The sequence below is a fragment of the Pantherophis guttatus genome, chromosome 1, assembly GCF_059756535.1.
Source record: "Pantherophis guttatus breed Tessera chromosome 1, ASM5975653v1, whole genome shotgun sequence".
Taxonomy (NCBI): Eukaryota; Metazoa; Chordata; class Lepidosauria; order Squamata; family Colubridae; genus Pantherophis; species Pantherophis guttatus.
Window position 1 is genome coordinate 84,305,117 of NC_142063.1, and position 22,647 is coordinate 84,327,763.

Consider the following 22,647-nt stretch of genomic DNA (forward strand, 5'->3'; position numbering starts at 1 on the left):
GTTAGCACAGCTAACAATCCACGCCAGGAAGTATACATACTGACCTGGGAAGATATTCAACAATTAGCAGAATCTTAATAAATCTATAAAAGCAGAAAATAGTCATATTTGTATGGATCCAGAAGCATCAAGAAATCAAGGAATTCTAATGCAGTAGTTTATCATACTAAAACTAACCCAGTGCCAATTGCTCAGCATATACCCTTCTGCTCTCTCCAATCATATCTTACTGCTTCTTCGTTGAGATTTGAGAGTGCTTCTTTTTAGGGAAGATATCATCTGCTAGTAAATTCTCTTTTGTCATTCCTTTTCCTAAGAAGAAATAAGTTATATTTAGCATGAGTCTAACATCAGTTATTTAATCAGGGCTAAGATATTTTCCTGTAAGTACTAGATATCTTCCCACCCAATCTGTTGAACCTTAATTATATTAAGTATAATTAGTTTGGGCAAATATCAATTCGCTTCTCTAGAATATTAAGTTTTATTTGCTATGGCATTCAACGTGATTATTTCTTTGCCACAATATTGTAGAACGACAAATACTGCAAAGTGATGCCAATCTAATATCTGAACGTCTTTTCAAGCTAGTGTTGTTCTCTTTAGAAATATGAAAAGATCAGACAGAGCAATGTTTCTTCTTTTTGTTCCAGTGTATTAAATAATTGGCCCTGGTGAGAGCAGAGATTTGGATGTAACTCCCACATCCACATTCATATTTCTCTTTCTTTTACTTTTGGTAAACTCTGCAGGCAGTATAATTTAACTCAGAAAAACACAGGATATAAGGAAATCACACCTCTCACATCTCCTTTTCAAGTCAGGTCTGGCACATCATCTTTGCGTGCATTAACAGGAAAAAAAGAGAACTCTTAAATTTTACACAGATGAGCACACTATCCTTATGAAGAAGAAGTGCATTTGTGGCTATCACATGTTGGCGCCATTTTTTTCATGGGCAATTCACACTGAAGCGCCTTTTAGGATTTTCTTACTGTCCCTAAAAACCAATATGCTTGTGCTCAGTGTCACATTATATTTTCCCTTCACTTTGAAGAAGCGAAGCACTGACCATTAATGGAAGCGTAGGTTCCTTTATATGGGGACAATTTCTGAAATGCTAATTGAAAATAAGTCATGGGTTCCTTTCAAACCACACTGAGAAGGAAGCTCTCAAATTAAAATAAGAAGAAATTGTAATTTTTGCAATTAGAGATTTCTGATATTTACACAGGAAGGGGGAAAAAAGCCCTGTGTGGGATTTGGGAAAACATTTTTGGATGTTTCATAACTCAGGGAATTTCTGGTTCTTAAAAACAAAGCCACATTTTACTTACAATCAGGGATATAAATGGGGAGGGGTCAAAAAAGTCAATTTGGCCTTGTAATTAAAGCCCTACATGTTTTTATGTGCATGGTTTACCAAAAATATAACAGGGAGAAGAGGTGACCATGCTCAGCATTTGCTTCCTAAATGAATTCTAATGCTCTGTATTCTGCTGTGGTAACCAACAAATTTAACCATCCACAGTCTTTCCATTTGACAGTACAAAACAGAACCTTAACAATTATCCCACCTTCTTTATCCAGGGTAACTACTGTAGTTTCTGAATTTCCAAAAAGAAAGATGCAGAAGGATTCTGCAATGTTAGTTTATAAGCCTTGCCCGTTTGTGTGAACATGCTTTTCATTTGCAAATGCAAAATATAGTAACAATTGCATTCTATATTTTTTTTTAATCAGTAGTCAAAGTTTTCCTCCATATTAATGCCTCCATTGTTGGTAACATTCATTAATGATTAATAATTAACTATTAATATAATACTTAAGCATTTTTACAATTTAATCCCTGATGTGCAATAATTTATTTCTTGCCTGTGTAACCAAGACGTGTGATAGCTACCTAGAGACTCAGCAAAAGAAACAATTAGGAATTTCATCTGTAGGAAAACAATTTTGCACCAGCACTTTGCACTTCATTCAGATCCAGTTTGTTAATTTGCATTATAAACCCAGCCGGGCTTATAAGCAATTTCTTGATTAGATAGAAAGGGGTTTCTGAACAAGCAAAATTCCATTTATTTGATATAGCATTGGAAACCTGAGAAATTCTGGCCACTTTGAAGATAAAATCTTCCCATGATCCCACTCTTGGTATGGTTTGATTCATGGAGTTCAACAGAATTTTCATTTGTTTTCTCTGTGGTGCTAATGCTCCCCACTTTTTATAAACAGGCTTAAGTGTATATTCATAAGACACCTGAAGTAATTTACAGCAGTGCTAACAAATATATATATATATATATATATATATATTTGTTTTCTCAGGTTTTCGCGGGTGTTTGTATGTAGGTCTTTGGTTATTCGGGTCTTCTCCCACGTAAAATTGGAAGTGTCTTGGCGACGTTTCGACGAAGTCTCATTCGTCTCATTCGTCATCTTCAGGCTGGTGTTCTCGGCTTCGTGCTTCCAATTTTACGTGGGAGAAGACCCGAATAACCAAAGACCTATATATATATTTGCGTACATGAGAAAACATTTGTTTTTAGCCCCCTTTTTTATCAACAAAATCTCTTTTTAGCAAGCTGAATTGCCTTTTGTCTCACTTGTAGATACTTGATCAAATCTCTAGATACTCTTCAGCTTTTAAAAGTATCTTTTAACAGTTAACAGGGGGAATATTTTTCACTTATTTTTCACATATATTTCTCTCAACATTGCTCCAAAAGATTAATATAAAAATCTTTATCAAACCCCAAAAAACCTGGCTCTTGGGATGTCAGGAATTCTCTTTTACATGCATCCTCTTTACTTTTCAAAATTTTATCTCCTGCTTAGTGAGACTGATTCTGTAAAGTCAGAGAAGATGGACACTGCAACATTGACAAATCTGAATTCAAACTAGTAAGAATATGTACCTTACATCTAGGGTTGCATTTTTTATATATCTGTTGTTCCACCAAGCCTAATGCTAATTGGTGGTTAATCTGTTCACATATTCACATTCCTTTGATTGTATGTTTCTAAATTGAGTTAATAACTCCATGAAATTATTCTTAATCTGTAACAAGCTTTCATACTTCGATGCTCACAGAACTCTTCATGATAGGGATTATCCTACCGGTATTACGTTTTAACTAAACAAAATCATACATGCACTTGCTGTCTTTTTTACAGCAATACTGAAGAATTTGGCCCCAGAGACCCTAACATTTGTTAACACTAACAGAAGAAAATCTCATACCATAGAGTTTTACCCAAGAAAATGTAGAAAAGGCAATCGCTGGTCAGAATCAGAATCAGAATCATTAGAATCCTGAAGTTATATATTAGAGAACTTGTATGTTGTGGATTTACAGAATCGAGATCTCTCTCATTCTCTGAACATTTAGGGTGGAATAGAGAACCAAATTAAAGAAAAATGACCCATGCCAGTACCCCATTAACTATGACGCCTGTAAATGCCATCCCAACATCTAAAAAACATGGCTTTTCCATTTTTTATTCCCTTTCCCCTCATCCCCAAACAATAGGAAAGTTTATTACTGAACTCATTTTTACCAACTTTATCCACATGTTTAATATTGCAATTCACAGGCTGCTAGAGTAATATTTTATTAAAAATAATTTTAAAAATCAGAAGAACCGCAATATTTAGCTTTGTGGAAACTCCCATCTTTTAAGATGAGCTCTTTTGAAAAAAAGAAAGCTACTTGAAATTATATTCAATTTATAGCACTGATTGCCTCAAGCAAGGCCTATAAATCTTATTTTAGAATATGCCAATCTTTCACATTAGAAAACAATGTAACTTAAATATTTCTTCTGAAAATTATATTTTAGTTTGCTATAACTTTGACACCTTGTTTTCAGACCTAGTGGGGTGGGTTTAATCACTGCTATAGATCTCAATATTCCATTATCTTTATTTCAAAGCTGCTTCTTCAATTTTCTGTTGACTACTTTAACAAAATCTTCCTTCCTTCCTAATGCATGAATGGTAATTTATGGAATGCATGAGGTGTATTTCTACTTATTCTAATTTAGCCATTTATTCTTCTGCAACCATGATATACACTGTAGAATGAATTAACTTATTTCTGGCATCTGTAATTTACAGACATTTGCAGAGGTTATTTTCTTATACCAGTTGCAAACAGTTATTTTATTATACAACCATATAAGCAAGCAAGAAAAAAATAAGCTATAATCCTTTTAAGGAAGATTCTTTTGTAACGAACTCTGATAAATGAAATTTGTGACTGGGTTCATGCAACACATTAAGCCATTGTATCAGTGGGTTGGTTTTGACCTAGCACAACATACAAACTCAGCTCTTGTGGCTTGCAAACCATGATTTATAGCTGAGCATTATATAAAGCAGGCCACTACAGCTTGTTCCACAAACCATGGTTAAAATAAACTATGACTTGTGTGACATATGAAACCAGCCACTGTTATGTTATGTTAAATTAACATAACTCTTTAAACTTTATAACTTTAAGCAAAGCACAAATGGAAGTTAAAGGTGTCTTTATGCTACAGTTCATTATGGAACACTATTACAGTATTAATATAGATTTGAGATTGAGCCTTTTTTTTATACTTAGCTTGTTTTTTTACCAGGATAATTCCAGAATGTCTCTACCCTACAGATAAATATTCTGATTCAGAATATATTTTGTTTTTAATGTACTTACTTGCCATTATTTTCAATGGAATTAATTTACAAAATCCATATACTTTAGGATTACAGTTTTTGAAGAAAAAAAAAACTAATCTATTTATGCCCAGAGTCAGTAAGGCTCAATTTGGTGTCCAAGATTTGCATCAAATAGCATTTCATGAGTTTGGTAGGCCTTCCATGGAAATGATGCAGACAGAATGAAGTGTCTGCTTTTGTTTATATACCAAATTCCCAGGTTACATTTCTTCAGTAATGTGACACACATCTCATCCCATGCTGACAGAGAGAAATGTTATCTTCTCAAAAACAGTATTAAGATATAGTATTTGCCTAACAATTGAATGACAAAAGATTACTGACACCAGGAATTATTTGTTTTAGCTACTAATGAACTCTGTTGGTTCAAACTGTTCTAGATTTTAGATGCGTTTGGTTGAGATATACAAAGACAAAAATGAAAGCTATATAAATTCAAAATGTGTAAGGAACTGCAGCATTTGATCTCACATCTTTGCCTTTCTACAAAAGGACCAAACTACATTCTTTAGGGGATTATGTCAACTGAATAGCACATATATAAATACCTCCTGATTTTTAAAACATTTATAAAATAAAAAAGCAAGCAATATATTTTTTCACCATAATGATCGAAATCTGTTTTTCTTCCTTTATTAACAGTTAATTACAAAATACCTATATTGCTAATGCCTTGTTATTATCCAAGCACATTGAGAGAGCAAATAAATTTTTAAAACCCAAATTATAGTTTGAATATGAGTCAGACTCTGCCCCTTTTGGCATACGGCTGCACAAAATTGAAGAGGCAAAACCTACAGTAACAATTGACTCTATGAAACAGGTATATTTAACTTGTGCAACTGTCATGTATGACCTCCAAATGGATAAATAAACTGTACAGTAGGTAGGGGCAGTACATTATTGTGATCTTATTTTGTAATACTCCTATTTTAAAGCAGAGTTTTCAAATATTCTCGTAATTAGAACTAAACACAATCAAGTCGTAAAACGCTAGTATTACCTATCAAAGCATGATGCTCTTATAAAGTTTTGATGCGTTGTTTTCCGCATGAAGAACAGTGCCTCCCCGCACTTTCTGTAGATAATGTAGTTTATCTTGGTGTAATTTCAGTGAAATTGTGTATACGGTATTAATAGTTGGTATTTTAATTTAATTTAACTTCAACTCTGCTGGAATAGAAATTTATAGTAATATGTTTGAAAATAGATTGGATTAAGTTGGCTGGCTTTGGCTGCTATATTGGCATTTCCATTTCCAGATGTTTAACAGCAAAATTTCCATAATCTGCTACCCATTGCTATATGGTGGTATAAGCAGTATAATTGTGTTTAAATAATCGTTATAACCCTTGTGTTCCAGCCAGGTTATTGTAAATATGTTAGTACTTGTCTTTATATATCTAAACAAGCAGCATGCATGTGAGTGTATGTATACCAATCCCTGGCACTTAGTGAATGTGAGTGACTGTCTGATGTCGCACTGTGATTGCAATAGCACTGCTACTTTAATGAGTAAATATAAGCACAGTATTATATTGAGTTGATTATGTATTTTTCTGTATACGATTGGAGATATAAAGATAATGTTAATAAATCGTTGCAACTATCAACATGTTGATCCCTTGTAAAAAAAAATATCTTTTATTTTGAAAGCTGTGTTTACCTTTTGAAACTGCAGTCTCAGCTTTTGCTTCTCAACCAGGACATGGTGATGGTCTAACCCCTCAAGATTCCTCAAGTTTTCGTTTTTCACTTCTTCGCTGACCACAGTAACAAATCCAAAATTAAGGCAGTGTAAGAAAAGACAGACTTCTTTTTGAAGTGTATTCTTTTACTTGTTCATATTCCAGTGTTAATAAATTATGTGAAAATAAATGATTGAGATAAAAATATGGTATAAAATATGCTATCTTAGAGACTGTTATTTGAAAAAAAGGAGTGTTTATATAAAGTTGAAATCAGATGAAGTCAAGAGATTCAGGAAAAGGAGCAAAAGGTCCCCAAATTTCAATTATGAACATTTGGGGTGGACAAACACATAATTGATCTCATATTAGTTATAAATCCCAGAACAAAGGTACTGCAATGCAGTTGCAGTCAAGATTCATTTCATGAATCTTTACATATAATACAAAAAATTAAACATAATTTATGATAACCCTGAATCAAATTAATTACTGCCTGTCTTAAATTCTCTAGAGCAGTGTTCCTCATCTCAGAAGCTTGAGATGTATGGACTTCAATTTCTTGAATTCCTGATAATGGTCACCATGGCTGGGAGATTATGGGAGTTGAACGCCACATATCTTAAAGTTGCTAAGATTGGCAAGCAAGACTGAAGAACTAGGTTATAACTATTCCTCTTTCTTAACAGAACAAGGAACAGTTTTCCAGTTGTAAACTGAATCTAGTTATTGCCCAAACATAAGTTATATTATTTTGCTTCTGTAGGCCTTGAATGCATGGATACCATATAATTATGCATAGAAAGGGGAGATCCACTCAATTCCAAGCTCTGCAGATATATTCAGCTAAGGAGAATTATTGTGGTTATGGTCTCTTGAGATCATGGATCTTGTGCACAGATCTTAGACTGCATTGTTGCTGGGTCACCCTACATACAAAAGAAAGCACAAACTTGGCTTTGACTGTAATTAAAAATATTCATCTGAAAAATGAAATGGTGTATTATATAATATCTATGCCATTTTGTGTAAAATCTAATACATGGAAATGCTAAATCTTTCTATTAATGTTTACTTTTATTTACTACAATAGCAATGACTTGTTTACTAAGCACTTTTCATAGTTCTTATCTCCTTTATCTATACCTTTAACAATTCTTTTCTTTTCCTGTGTGAACTGATTTCTGTAACTTGTATATAAAACAAAACTGGACATTCTTTATATACTGGAAATAATCAGCAAAAACAATATTTCACTAAATGTTGGATTTTTTATGTACATATCATCAATAAATGTGAATTCATAATTTTCATGGATAGAATCAATGCGAGTACATCTATTTACTTGTAAGCTGTAGAGAGAATATGTGATGGAAGGATGTATGAAGAGCTACAGTCCAGTAACAAATGTTTATTTGATATATATATGCTAATTTGCTAATGATTGACATATCAAACCAACAGAGCTACTTTCACATTTGTGTTAGATCTGCAGTTTCTATAGATTTCTGTTCATCCATGCACTTCTTTAAACAGTGAAGCTTCTTTTTCTGATAATTTGAGTTATGCTACTAAAATGTTAGTGTGTGTCTGTGTGTGTATGTCTTTAATGCAGAAAAGCTGCCCATGAAATAAAAATGTACCCTGCCCTTGTCTAGTAAACCAACATTGGCCATAGCATCTAAAAATGGGAAAATAGTTACACCTATAGAAAATGGTTCATGGTAGAAATTGCTTATATTAATCAGTCTTGTTCATTTTGTAAAACTGAATTAGTACACTAAGCATCCAAATTTTGATTACATGGCCATGGGGATACTGCAATGGTTGCAAGTGTGAAAAATGGTCAGAAGTCAGTTTTTTCAGTGATATTGTAACTTGGAACAGTCACTAAATGAACTCTTGTAAATCAAGGTCTACCTGTACCTAAGTTGTACTTGTGTATCTATTTTTTTCCTGCCAAATACAGAAACTTACATTTTTAATTATTGAATAACATTCTATTGGATAGGATCAATGTTCAAGCCTATCGAAATCCTTTTGAAGCTTCAGCCTGTCATCTAGGGTATTAGAAAGTCTTCCAGCATTTTGTCATCTGCAAATTGTATGAGCAATCCTTTTAGTCCCTCATCGAAGTCATCTAGAGCAGTGGCCCCCAACCTTTTGGGCACCAGAGGGGGCGTGGTTTCGCATGCTGCCTGCATCCTACGGATGAAACTTCACTTGTTTGCACAGACCAGTTTTTGGCATGCCACAGACCGGTCCTGGTCCACTGACTGATGGTTGGGGACCCCTGATCTAGACAACTGGGTCCTAGGCAGAACTCTGAGCTACCCTCTGCATGCTTCCTTTCATGTGAATGTAAACCCATTAAGGACCATGTGTTAGTTGTTCAGCCAGCTGCAAATCCATTTTGTAGTGGGATGATCCACTTCATATTGGTCCAGTTTATCAAGCTTATGGTCAAGTTTTTCAAATCTCTTTCTGAAATATAAAATGAAGTATAAAAAAACCCAATGAAGTTCATTTCCCCATGCAGTTCTGATGTTATCTAGCCAGGTAATTTACAAGAGAAGCTGGTTCAAATATCAAAAACCTACAGAAGAATATGTTGCTAGGAATCAGTAGTAGTATTTCTGATTAAATTTAGTTTGCCATGTAAACTGGATGAAAGTAGGGTTCTAAGTTTTATTCAACATCTTTGGCAAAGACCTATATGGCATCAATTATTATATTGTAATTTAATGGAATGTATGGTAGCTGACAATTGTTTCTTTAACTTAATCACATATGGGGTGACGATTATACTCCATGCATTCTTTCAGACTGAAAAACAATCCAATAAAAGTTTAAACAATTGTTTCTTATATCTGATCAGCTAATTTATCAGAGTAGAGTCCAAAATAAGATAATTAGTCTATACTTTCTATATCTAACTTATTACTAAAAAGCATAACAACTGAAAACACTCAGTAATGCACACACACACAACACAAATATTTTCCAAAATTTTCTCCAACATTCCATATAATATTTCTGAAAAATCGGGAGGCAGATACAGTATATTCTACTAAAGGAACTTGTTCTGTGTATAGATGAGCTGGATTTCAGCCAGTGGCATGTTTTCAAGGGAACAGAACTCCTGAAATTATTTATTTCAAATATGTTTCATGTGTTCTTCCATTGTAATTCATGACTGCATAGAAAAGATTTCACATAAACTTACTTTGCTAGAATGGGAATTGTGTAGGAAAAGAGGTCCCCTGTTTTATTCTTAAGATTGTTTAATTCTCTAATTCTCATTAGACTAAATCTATTGCTGCAGATTCAAATAGGAAATGGGTATTTCAAGGGAAGATAAAAACTGAGAGATAGTGGGACAAGAAGAAAGGAATGTATCTTGGTTTGGTTCCATCCAAATATTCTAGGGTCAGTTCACAGCCCATAGCTTAATGAATGGGATCCCTAATAAATTGAATACAATACACCAGAAGTATAACAGCAAGGAAGATGAACACTGAAATTTAAAGATAACATCACCACATTATTTAGATTATAGAGAATAAAAATTTATTTGCTATAAATCAGGTTTGGGTTTGGGGGTTGTTGTTTTTTTGGTCTTTCCACCCTTTTTAGTGAGTGTAATTTTAACATGGTGGAGATCTGTGGAATGTGTAAAAACATGCTTTTCATATTCAACTATTACAACATGTAATTCCAAAATATTAAAACATTAATGAGGTTTAATAAATCTGACAATTTCGTAACTGACCAATAAAAATTCAATTCCAAAATCTATGTGTCAAACTTCAAGATAGCCTATCATTGTGAATTCCCTGGGAATGCATTTTACTATAATGCCTTAATAGCTACCGATTCTGGAAAGTTCAAAAATTCTGTAGGTCAGGCAAAATAAATGTTGGTGTTTTGCCTTGCCAAACATTGTAAATGGGGAACAAATGTTACCAATAAGATGATGGTCACTAATTAAAACTGGACAAAATGATGCAATGTTGGACAAAACCAAAAATGACATGTTATTTTTTGTAGCTGACCATTACAAAAGAAAAAAAAAAACCAAGAAAATGTATGCTTAATTATGCTTTAAAGATATCAGTAGCTCATTGCATTTCTGAGTTCTAGTCCCAGTTCAGTATGATGCTTTTTGTTTCCCCCAACTCTGATTCAAATTGATCGGCCAGCCTTCCTACATGCCACTCTTCAAGGGCACATCTTGTTGGTTCTGTGTTTCATCGATTGCCTGGAATTCATCATGTGAGCCCTTTTGGTCTTCTGGCTTCTCTTTGTGTACCAAGTGTACCATTTCCTGAGATTTGCTAGCTTCTCCATTTAACCCATCTTTCTTTTTCTCATCTATGCCTCCTTTACCGTTGTTAATCACAAGCTTCTTCTTCTGCCCACATCTAACAGAAAAGGAAAAGATTGTAAAATCAAAATATTTAAAGACAAGATGTTATATACTGCCTTCATTTTGTCTGGAGCAGCAGACTACATTAAAAACATTCATTCCTTGCTTATTTCTTAGGTAAGAACTTTAATTACAGCAGATTAATCTTTACTTTTTAGATTTTTCTGGTTCTGGTGCTTTGACATAATTGGAATGAGGCATAGCCTATCAAAATAGACTGTTAGAAGTTCCTTATTCCTTATTTTGAATGGAGCACATCTTTGGATTCTTCAGAAAGTGATAAAAGGCAGATAAAAATTATTCCTGGAAGAACAGCTGCAGTGGTTCTTTTCCTTCGTATGGTAGTTTCTTTGACTCAGTTGACCCAATAATCTTAGATTGGATGGCTTAAGGGTAAGGCTATGTCTATGGATCTCGAGTTGCACATGGATTGAAGTAATTGATCAAGGAAGGAAGGAAGGAAGGAAGGAAGGAAGGAAGGAAGGAAGGAAGGAAGGAAGGAAGGAAGGAAGGAAAGCCCACAGCTAGTAATGCCTACATTTACATTAAAAACACAACTCAAATGCACCATGTCATATATTTCAAAGAATGACACGGTTCATATACCTGTGCTCAAAAAGCAAATGCCTTTTCAACTTTTCATTCATCCACGTGGTTCTGGAAGGAATGGGCAAATATTTTTTGCCAGCACTCCTCACCAAAATGTTCTTACCCAATAGCAGCAATGTACATTTATTAACAGCAGTTCTTACTGTCTATTACAATGGTTCTTAAGAAAAACAAGAGGAAGGGGATATCAAAATGTCATCAAAATTTTCAAATATATCAGTTGAAAACTTTTTGTTAATACTGTGGGTTGGTTCATGTAACTTTCAGAGATGCGAATACTGACCTGTGACTCGACTCTCTTTTATTTGTGTTATCCAATTTTGAATATTGCAGAAACAGAAGACAACTGAAATTATTAAAATTTTGGGGGAGCCTGGTATAAAGCCCTGGAATTTGATGCAGGCTTATAATGAAACTGTATATTTCGAAGAATGACACAGTTCATATACCAGTGCTCAAAAAGCAAATGCCCCTTCATTAAACTGAAATGTTTGGTTTAAAAAAACCTCTCAGGCTAGGATAACAAACATTAAAGAAACATTGATATGTGCTTCACATATTAAAAAGAGAATTAAGAATTAACTTTGGCTTTCTATGATAGGGATGTGTCCAATGTATTTTGGGGGGAAAATGTTTCAATACATCCATCCCAATTTCTTTAAAAGAAAACTCTTTATATTCTCCCTCCACCCATCCAATTTTGTTGAAAATTTTGGAAAACTCAGTAGCATGTTATGATCAGTTCACCAAATGAAGTATTTCTTCACTAATTTTAGAGCCAATAACATTGACATTGCTACTGTCTCTTTTGAATGCTCTAAAATTGTCAGTCCTAAAAATATTTCAGCAATAGACAGTTTTGGCACTGAGAAATGGAAAACTACAAATCATTTCTTACCTCCTTCGACTGTTTACAGCAATGCAAACACCAAGAATCAATGCCAGAGCCAAAAGAGAAGCAACTACAATAAGCCAATCTGTGGATAGGAAAAAAACAACATTCTTTTGTCATCTGACTAAAGAATTGACATATTCTCTTTAATATCTAATTTTACTTCCTTCAGAATAATACCCATGAAATGTTATTTTTAGTTGTCAGAAAACTGTTCTTCATGATTTGGTTTTCACATGTGAAAATTATGTCCCAGCTACTCTTAACAACAATTATATAAAAGCAATATTTGTGCTGATAATTTGTATCCATTATTCTATTGTCCTGTGTAAAGTAGGAGACAATGATAGCTGCTGTTACTTCCACAATCGTGAAGAGTGAAACAAAATGTAACTCTGATTTTTTAAAAAGCCACAGTAAGAGTTTCCAGAAAGTTGTATAGTCAAATGGCATGGGGGAAAAATAACTATTAGAAGGATAATATTCTAAGAATTAACTACAGAATTTATTTTAATCTGACCTCAAAGCCAGAAATCAAATTACATGGTTTACAAATTAGAGATCTGAAATTATAAATGAAGGTATGATTTCAATAAAAAAAGTTTTGAATATTCAGATTAGCATCAATATTGCTACGTTACTATGTTAAACAGTTTTGGAATTGCTATTCATTTTCTATGAGAGATAGGATAACACTTATTTGGTACTGCATATATCACAGATAAAAACTGTGTAAGCAATAAAGCAATTATGTATTTGAACCCATAAAATCTTGTTTCTTAGCCATGAAGATATATCTGGATTACAGCTGTCACCCATTCCATGCCACATTCTACCAAATTACACTATGTTCCTATATGCCGGGTAAATTGTGGCATTCTATAATCCAAATAATGAAGTTCAACAGAACTTTCCCTTTCCCTACATAATTGAGCTATTTTTTTTCTGTTGGCAATACTTTTCCTGATTTAAGCCACTGGTTTTAGTGTCAGAGAACCTTTAATTCCCATATATCCTAAGACATGGGCATATACCCATGGAGTCAGGGAGAAATGAGAAGTGTGCAAAAACATGACATCATTGGAAGGTATATACCTAATGGTGGCATTTGCATGTTTTAGACACAAAAGATGACAACAAAAAATACAGGAACATCACAGTATGACTTCATGATAAATACCAATGATAAAAGCATAGAAACAAACCTGGTATATGAGCCATTCGTGGTTGACTTTTTCCTGACTCTTCCGGCAAAGGTGTCACATTTTTGTCTCTCACTACACTGGAGTGTTTGTTTGGATCAGGACCTAGAGAAAAGGCATGCATTACTCTCTGCATTATCAATATCTGGAATTTCAGCTTTTGTATTTGCAGAGGAAAAATATTATTTAATCAGCCTCTGTGGACCGATGTGTTTCATTCATAAAGCTTTAATTCCCATAAGTATTGATGAGCTGTGACTACTTATGGAGATAGATTGATCTCTAGGCTTTTTTTTTTTTTTTACACAAACAGAAATCTTTATTTCACACACACCACTAAAAGGTTGCTTTTCTTTCAGAAGATGCGGGAGAGCTGTGCCGTGCCAGGGAAACTTAATAAGCATAATAATGTTTCAGTTTACTTGAGCAAGTCTTTTGCAGGCAGAAATATCCAAACTGATTTGAATAGGAAAGCATAGCTAAATGCCAGGTGCAAATAAGTAAAAGACACTTCTTTCAAAAATTGATAGTTCTACCATAATATTTTCCACACTTTTCCACTAAGTCCCACTGGTTTGTATTAGGAACAATAAAAATTCGTGATTTAAATTAATACCAAGGATAAAAAACAAAGTTTTGGCATTTGAACTGAAGGGTACAATACAGTGTAACTGTGACAGTGAGCATATGTTGCAATATACCTAATTCAAGACAATTCCGAATGGCTACCAGATGATGAGCAAATCAAATTAAATCAACAGAGAGTATACAGGGCACTGATTAGAAAGGTTAGAAACAACATACTCTAACTGATTCGTGAATCTGAAATAATTTATCCAGCAAAATAAAATCTACATCAGATTAAGAAAACAGTACAGTGTCTGCTCTAGAATACATGATTACAAATTCATCTACAGTTCACAATAGCTACATTCTGAAAAACAGGCCTATAATAAATTCTGTTTATTTCTACATCGATAGTTGACATTCTAAAGCATATTGCTAGAAACCTATCAAATTAAAATTATGTAAATTATTTTATATTATTATATATAATATAATATATATATGTAATATATACTACCGGTATATACTATAACTATTATAACAAAAATAGTTTAAGTATTTTGGGCTAATGGAAAGAACAAAATGAGATATACAGGGTAGCGCCTTTTAATGTTTATACTACCGGTATTATAAACATTCAGGATTCGAACCAGTTCACACTCCTTTTATGGCTCTTGGTCTTAGGAGCCACAATGGATATCTCAGAAAAGCCTCCTTTGTACTGAAGGGATCTAACACTTCCTTGCACTGACATCTGAGACAGGCACATCAAAAGATGATGGAAAAGGAGACCTTTTTAGTGCTGATCTGCTGTGGAATTTTACTAGGAGGTGTAGTGCTTTAACTCTAATCAAAATTTCTGATAGAAAAATAATTCTACAGGAGAAACTACTGGTACTTGTTCTAGAATAAATAGCAGAGCAAATACTACAGCAGCTATCTGAAGTATTTATGAAAAGCCCAGATTTTTAAAGTGTTAAACTGGAATATCTGGAAAGCCCCAGTTCCTCTTTAGCCAGGAGCAGAACAAGACTCAGGTGATGCTCAGAGGGGTATCAGATGTAGATGCTGCTATCAATTTGCAACCCCTTTTGCTGATATCAAGACTGGCCTATTTGATTTCAACGAATTTCATATATTAACATGCCATAATCTAAAGACTGGTAAAACAATAACAGACAGTTCATTTAAAGTTAAGGTAGCAAATATATTTAAACTATCTGCCCACTTTTTCAAATTATTCTCTTCTTCAGCTTTTAGACTAAAAATTGATATCTTTCTAACCCTTAATGTCCCATTTCCCAAAATCAAAAAAATGTATGAAATATCATGCAATTTTATTACTTCTTCTCAGAGCTCAAGGAGCAATAGCAAAATTTTAATGAGATTTTGGTGTTCTCGTGCAAGACTGTCAAAACAGTATTTTGACAAATTACAGTATTTTATTAATTTAAGTGAGAATATGAAAATTCCCCAATTTCAGCCAAAATCAATAATATATAATCAGATTTACAAACGGTAGACAATTGCAATACATTAGAAATTAGTGTCATGCATGTCATTATGTTGCAAAGAGATGACAGTAATTATTTATTCTTTAGAAATCAGAAAAGAATACTTCACACAATGAGAAAAGATAGAAAAATTATCGCTCTAGCCACAGAGAATCACGCACATCCTGGTGGGCAACATTCGAACCATATATATCTTTATATGAAGTTATAGACCAGAGACAGGTTTTGTTTATAGTAAGATTTCCCTTGAAAGTCAAGAGTTCTGCACTGCTTTCCTCATAAATATTACTCTTTTTGTTTTTATGGATAGGTCATCCAAATTCATAAATTACGAGACAGGAAGTCTTATGAATTGCAAAACTAAATATTAAAGTTGTAGGAATATATACTATAGGTCTTACTGTCAGTGGAAGGTGGATGTCTGTTTATAGGATCTTGACTGTTATTTATAAGTTTTTCATCATTACTGGTCCATTTAGGATGCCACTCTGGACCAAGATCTGATTTTTCATTTTTGTCTCCATCACTGGAGGCCACAACTGAGGTAACAATAGTTAAATCAATTATGAGCAGGATATATGCAGGATCAAAACTTTTCCCACCAAATTCTTACTCTTAAGTTTAAAAAGTGGAAAAACAGAGATGAAATATAAGAGATATTCTCTCTTTCTTATTGCCAAATATTATGGCCTATTGCAATGTGTACAATACAGGTAGTCCTAAACTTATGACCACAATTGAGTCCAAAATTTATGTTGCTAACTGAAACATTGATTCAGTGAGCTTTGCAACATTTTACGACCTTTTTTGCCCCACTTGTTAAGTGAATCTTTACAGTTTTAAATTAGTAACACAATTGTTAAGTGAATTTGGTTTCCCCATTGACTTTGCTTGTCAGAAGGTTGCAAAAGCTGATCACATGACTCCTGGACACTGTGAGCGTCATACATATGAATCAGCTGCTTGTGAATTTTGTTCACAAGACCATGAGGATGCTGTAATGGTTATAAGTGTGAAAAACAGTCACGGCTCACTTTTTTCAGTGCCATTTTAACTTTGAAGGTCACTAAATGAACTGTAAATGAAATGTAATGTAATGATTTACATGAAATGTAAATCAAGGACTATCTGTAGTGGTAGACTAAGAAGCAAATGAGGGGCAAGAGGAAAAAAGAAAGAAATGCCTCCAATAACTCTCAGCATGAGGTCCTTCTCCTACCTTACACTAGCAAGCAAAGTCACTTTTATGCGTGCACAGACATGAAAATATATTAAGAAAGTTCATATATTTTTACTTGTAATAAATATACCAACGCCAGACTATAGTAATTGATGCTGACAGCTATTGCAGTACACTGTATTTTCATATTTTTTTTTTTAAAAAAAAGGTACACAATATTTCATTCAACGTTTTATCTCCACAGATCACCACTACTAGTTGTTGGAGGAGTCCCTGACTTATAATTGGAACAATAGTAGAATGATCAATAAATATATTAGCAAAGTTATACATACTGTAATTACCTAAATACCATTTTTTAAAAAGTACTGTAATGATAGTAGGAAGCAACCCAATTATAAACAGGATTGCAAAAAATTACCATCTTATTATTACATTATCAACAATTATTCTCTGGTACATGTAATCTGCTAGTCATGCTAATTTAAAAAAACATGTAAAGATATCACTAGGCAGAAAGAATTGAAAACAAAGATGAATTTGTAAACCTAAACAGACCTACACGGCATAACTTGAGAGCAAAATAAATGACTTAGAAAATGAAATTTATAGATTCTAATATTAAATGCAGATCTATACAATACTGCATAAAAATAATCTAAATCATTTTAAAAACTAGTTTTAAGTACATACAATACATGCTTTTCAAAATGTGTACATCAGGAAAATATAGCTCATTTCCTCATGATGCCAAATGTAAAGTTATTTTAATCCAGAATGAGCACTGAACTTTGAATGCCTCAGACATGTGAATCTTATGATCTTACTGGCCAAAAGCCACCAAAATTATCATGCCTATGGCATTCATAGCAGTCACATGCATTCTGGTGTGAGCATACCTATTCATCCACTATTCTTCCACACATATCCAAGAAAATAGTTTCAATGAAACATTAATTATATAAACATATTCAATATATTATTGAAGATCTTGAGTTAGTAATTTCAAATCCTAATTACAGTAAAAAAGGACCATTAGTTCACTAGTTTCAAATGTTGATTTCATAGTTATTTTTCTTATCATCATCATCATCATCATCATCATCATCATCATCAGGCAACCAATTAATTACTAATAAAGAAGAAAATTTGTAGCTCAGGGTTGAAATGAGGGACCTTGGTGCTCTCTGAGCTTGGTTGCTTTCTTGCAGATATTTCATTACCCAAACCAAGTAGCATCATCAGTGCTAGCAGAGACCACCAAGGACCCCTCAACCAATTATTTTCATGAGTAACCTGTAAAACATTAATGATACAGTAGGCTGAAATTTACAAATCAAGAGGATATAAGAATCAGGTTTCATTTATGTATTTGAGCACTAGAAACACATAAGATTGCTGGCTGCATAATAGACAGAAATAAATAGAATCATGGGGACTATGAGGGAACCTGAGATGAAGAAAAGTTTTCCTTTCCAGACTCTCATTCTATCCAATGGAAAGTGACATACCTCATAAAGTGTTCTTAGGCGCATTTTTTTTTTACATGCCTAAAATAGACACGGAAATTAAAAACAGAAGAATATCTCACCTAAAGAGGGGTAAAAAAGATCCCACCACCATTCTAGTGGATACCTGTATGATCAGTTTTATTTTTTTGATTTATTCCTCTTCGAGGAACAATTCCAGGAAATAAGACATCCATTGTGGGTTTTGTAGTATACTTGTCTTCACTAACCCATTGCCTCACTGGTTCTGAGGTTGGATCTTCTTTGGTCCCATAAAAGCCCACATCTATGGCAGCGATAAAGCAATGGAGAATGAAACAAAACTATTAGCTGCATTCCCTTGGCAGCATCGGCCCAATATTTTTTTTCTCACAAAACAATATAATACTGGTTATATAATTCAGGCATACAAAAAAGCACACTATAATTCCAACAGCAAGTCCCTTCCTAATTAACTCCTGTTGAGTCCTGTTTTCTTTCCTGTGTCCACCAAAGATTATTAGTGGTTACCGGTAGTAAATTTGGTATATAGGTTTTCCATATCTATTGTTATGCACTTTTAACGGACAACAAAATAATTCACAAATAAGGACAATGGTTGCTGCTTAAGATTGGGCTTTTTAAGGGTTTTTTTCTCCCTTCCCCATCACTATATACATTCTTGCTCTGGTAACATTATATCCTAAATCTAATCATCATTTTACATACACTTACTGCAAGTTTCCAATCAATTTGTGATCACATAAATAATCACTGGATGCCTTTGGAGAATTAGAAAAAAAAAAGATCACCATATACTGAATAAGATAATATCAAAAAGTAGATTATAAGACTAAGATTCAGAATGTATTTTTTATGATTCAAGGCTTATACAGAATGAGGATTTATACAGAATCACAATGAAACCATACCATATTAAATCAGCTTAAGAACAAAATGAATCAGCATAGAAATATTTTGTAAGTTGTTATATATTATTTGAATTATGATATGAATACTAGTCTAATATGAAAACCTTTTCAGGTTTGTAAGAGTGAAAAATATATATACTGTAGGTACTATGAAACCATACTTCATCCATGCATCACTATGAAAGGACAATATTATTCACAGCAATACCTTCATAAAAATCACGTTCATTTTCATGCTGTTTACTGATTTCCGTGCCACTACTGGAAGTATTAGTAGGTTTTTCTTCACTGATCCAGTCTGGCTGGTAAATAGGAGGCAATGGTGATTGAGCTGAATCTTCAAGATCCTTGAGTATGGCAACTGTTTGATGAACCAACGATGAACTTAGATTTGGATATTTAAAATTTTAATCTGTGCATTGTCCAAATGAATTTCCATCCAAATAATCACTGCCCAAAATTTCTACTTCATTTATATTTTCTGTATTTTTTAAAAAATGGGCTTTTGAGCATGTTTACCATCTGGTCAACTATATTCACTGACTAAAAATAATCTAATGATTCACTCATGTAATATATCCCCAAGGACCACTGTAATTGGAAGCATATTAACCATTATTACCTATATGAAAGGTTTTGCTGCAATACTCTGTCCAGTTGATGGAATAACATTTAGTGCTCCTGTGCTAGATTCTCACAATTGTTGTAATGTTTTTAAATATCCCGCAACAGCTGGACAATCACTTCCTACATTTTTTACAGTAGTCAGTACTTTTTTTTGGTATTGTATTAATATCTGGCTAGATAAGTACTGTAAAAATGCAGCAGTATGAATTTAATCCTTGACTAAAGCAAGGTTACAGGGAAAATGAGAACTACAAAATGGTAGTGTACTAATTTGATATATAGCAGTAGACCTGTAAATTCCCTTTCTATTTAAACTCATATACCATTACAACAAAAGCATGTAGATTATTTTCAAAACCTCATGCCAATTTTACATGTATAAATGGTTCATGTAGTAATTATTAAAGACTACAGCTGTTTCAATAATAGAGTTTTGTCTAAATGTGATGCCACTTAAAACTACTTGTTTCCACCCACTGAATAAGTGTCTTCCAAGTCCTGAAGGATTTCAGAATTAAATTAGGCTATTATATTGATTGATCTAAAATAGCAATAGAAAAAATTAATTATTTTTTCCCCTAGTACCTGTATGCGATGTTTTGTTTTCTTGCACATTGTCTGTGAGATTACTAATTCCAGGTATGAAATCATTTATTGATGAATTTGTAGAGTGATGAAGTTTTTCATTCAAATCAGGATCTTCCTTAATCAATGGATCTTGGGTAGAATCCTCATAACCATCAGCTTCAGTGGAAATCACAGCTATTACAGTATTGATCAATTGATTTGAAACAAAATAGGAGTGACTTTCACTAAATAAATTTCTAAAACATATATATAATGTATGGCTTCTATCTTTCTGACCTGCAAATCATTGTACTGGTTTGATAAATATAGGTATTTTTCATTTGGCAGACATATTTTAATTTAAAAGTATAAATATTTCCCTAATTTGGGATTGTGATGATGGAACATTGCTAGTGAAGCATTCACAGCGTTCATTTTCAACTGACTATTTTCATCACCTAAACAAATGAAGTGAATCAATATTCTTCCATAAACTGATAAGTAAATTATTTGTACTCTCGTAAACCTTGAGGAATTGCTGCTAAGCCATCAGTTTAACAGCTATTCAACATCATTTTCCACATACTTTCTGGCTGTACTTTTATACAGATTACATGTTAAAATACCATATAATATATGCATGGATTTTTTTTCTTTTTTGAGAAAGACCCCAAACATAGCAGAATAAGCTGGTTATAATTGTATCTTCTGAGAAATACCTGTCTGAGTTGTTTCCAATTCAGGTTTTCTCTCAAGCTGAATAATTTCAGACTGAACATCTTCCCTAGTTTTGTTCTCAGGGAGATCATTTTTATTGTCCAGTCCTGGATGGATCTCATAAAATGATGGATTTTGTGTGGTTTCGTTGCCTTTGCCTTTCTCCTTGGAGACTACAGTTGCTGCAACAATTAATTTCAAAAGATTGCATATAGCATATTACTTATTATTTAGAGTAATAGATTAAGTAATATCATTCCTAGTTCAGAAATATGAAAATGAGTAAAAATTTATTTGCCTAATATCAACTAAAATTTCTTTGGAGAAATTCCCCAGAGAGTAAATTGATTCTGTGATTTTTTCTAAATTTTATTTATGAATATATCTAAAGTCAATACAATAATATATTATATACTGATGTACAAATACAATCTTTATGGATGAAACAAAACCTATTCCTATACAAATAAGATTTATTGTCACATTATATATTAATCACATATGAGAAGGTTTTATTGGTAACAATTTCCAATTCATATGGCACAATGGTTAATGGCCTCATATTCTATGTATTTAAAGCTATAACACGATTCAACTAGAAAAATAATAGAAAACAATTTTTTTTAAAAAAAATTGCTAATACCTATATGTGAAATATTATTTTCATGCTTACTTGCAGTTGTATGAAGAATTCCAGGCAGCAATTGCTCTCTAGATGTGTTTGTGTGATATTTTTCTTCACTATTCTTTAGGTGCAATAATGAATCACGAGTAGGAACTTCAGAGTGAGTGTTAACACTGGAAACTACTGCTGTTACAAAGATGTCTGGGTCAGTTTTAAACACTTTTCAGAGCTACTTTTCCAGTTGCACTTTTACATAGTTATAAATAGAAAGAGAAAACCAAGAATATCTTAAAACTGTTTTAGCGGAGTCAAAGTTTACACTCCATATGAAATAAGTTTTTTCTTCCTTCCATTCAATCATGTCCGATTCCTGGAAACTGATTGAACAAGCTTCTGTAGTTTTCTTGATAAGGTCTTTCAGAAGTGTTTTGCCATTAACTACTTCCTAGGGCTCAGAAAAAGTGACTGGACCACTTTGTGGTCCTGGCTTTGTGACTAATATAGACCTGGCTTTGTGACTAATATGGGACTAGAAGTCAAGAGTTTCCTGTTTTCTAGCCTGAAACGTTAACCACTAGATAAAACTGGCTCTCAATAGGAAGCGTTTTTGTCATCATTTAGTCATGTCCAACACTTATCTAGTGAAGTATATTATATCTATATCTACAGAGCCTAATTCAGCTGAAAAAATAGTGCAAAATAAATGCATTTTCTTTTACAAAGAACAAATACTGCTGTGGAATAAATCCTTTTCTGCTAGAATTAAAGAGGAATATTATAGTCCTCAATTAATATCTTCGCTATTTAATGACTGTTTGAAATTATGACGGTGTTGAAAAACTAACTTTTTGACCTGTTCTTATACCTACAATCATGGGATCGCCTTTT

At 33.2% G+C, this 22,647-nt stretch overlaps 1 protein-coding gene across 24 annotated transcripts in view; it reads right to left on the bottom strand.

The window, feature by feature from the left end:
- Positions 1–9,958: 9,958 nt before the first annotated feature.
- Positions 9,959–22,647, bottom strand: part of CD44 (CD44 molecule (IN blood group)) — an 87,369-nt gene continuing 74,680 nt past the window's right edge. For 9 of the 24 annotated variants that reach the window (XM_087877218.1, XM_087877226.1, XM_087877241.1 and 6 more), the window contains 8 exons: positions 21,808–21,942; positions 21,137–21,316; positions 20,436–20,612; positions 19,432–19,584; positions 18,440–18,598; positions 13,547–13,648; positions 12,348–12,426; positions 9,959–10,835 (listed from right to left, as the gene is read on the bottom strand). In XM_087877218.1, coding sequence (XP_087733344.1) covers positions 10,619–10,835; positions 12,348–12,426; positions 13,547–13,648; positions 18,440–18,598; positions 19,432–19,584; positions 20,436–20,612; positions 21,137–21,316; positions 21,808–21,942 — 1,202 coding nt within the window. In that variant the 3' untranslated portion in view covers positions 9,959–10,618. Of the gene's footprint in view, positions 10,836–12,347; positions 12,427–13,546; positions 13,649–16,025; positions 16,164–18,395; positions 18,599–19,431; positions 19,585–20,435; positions 20,613–21,136; positions 21,317–21,807; positions 21,946–22,647 lie in introns of all 24 variants that reach the window. The other 15 variants (XM_087877197.1, XM_087877234.1, XM_087877185.1 and 12 more) reach the window with 4 other exon arrangements.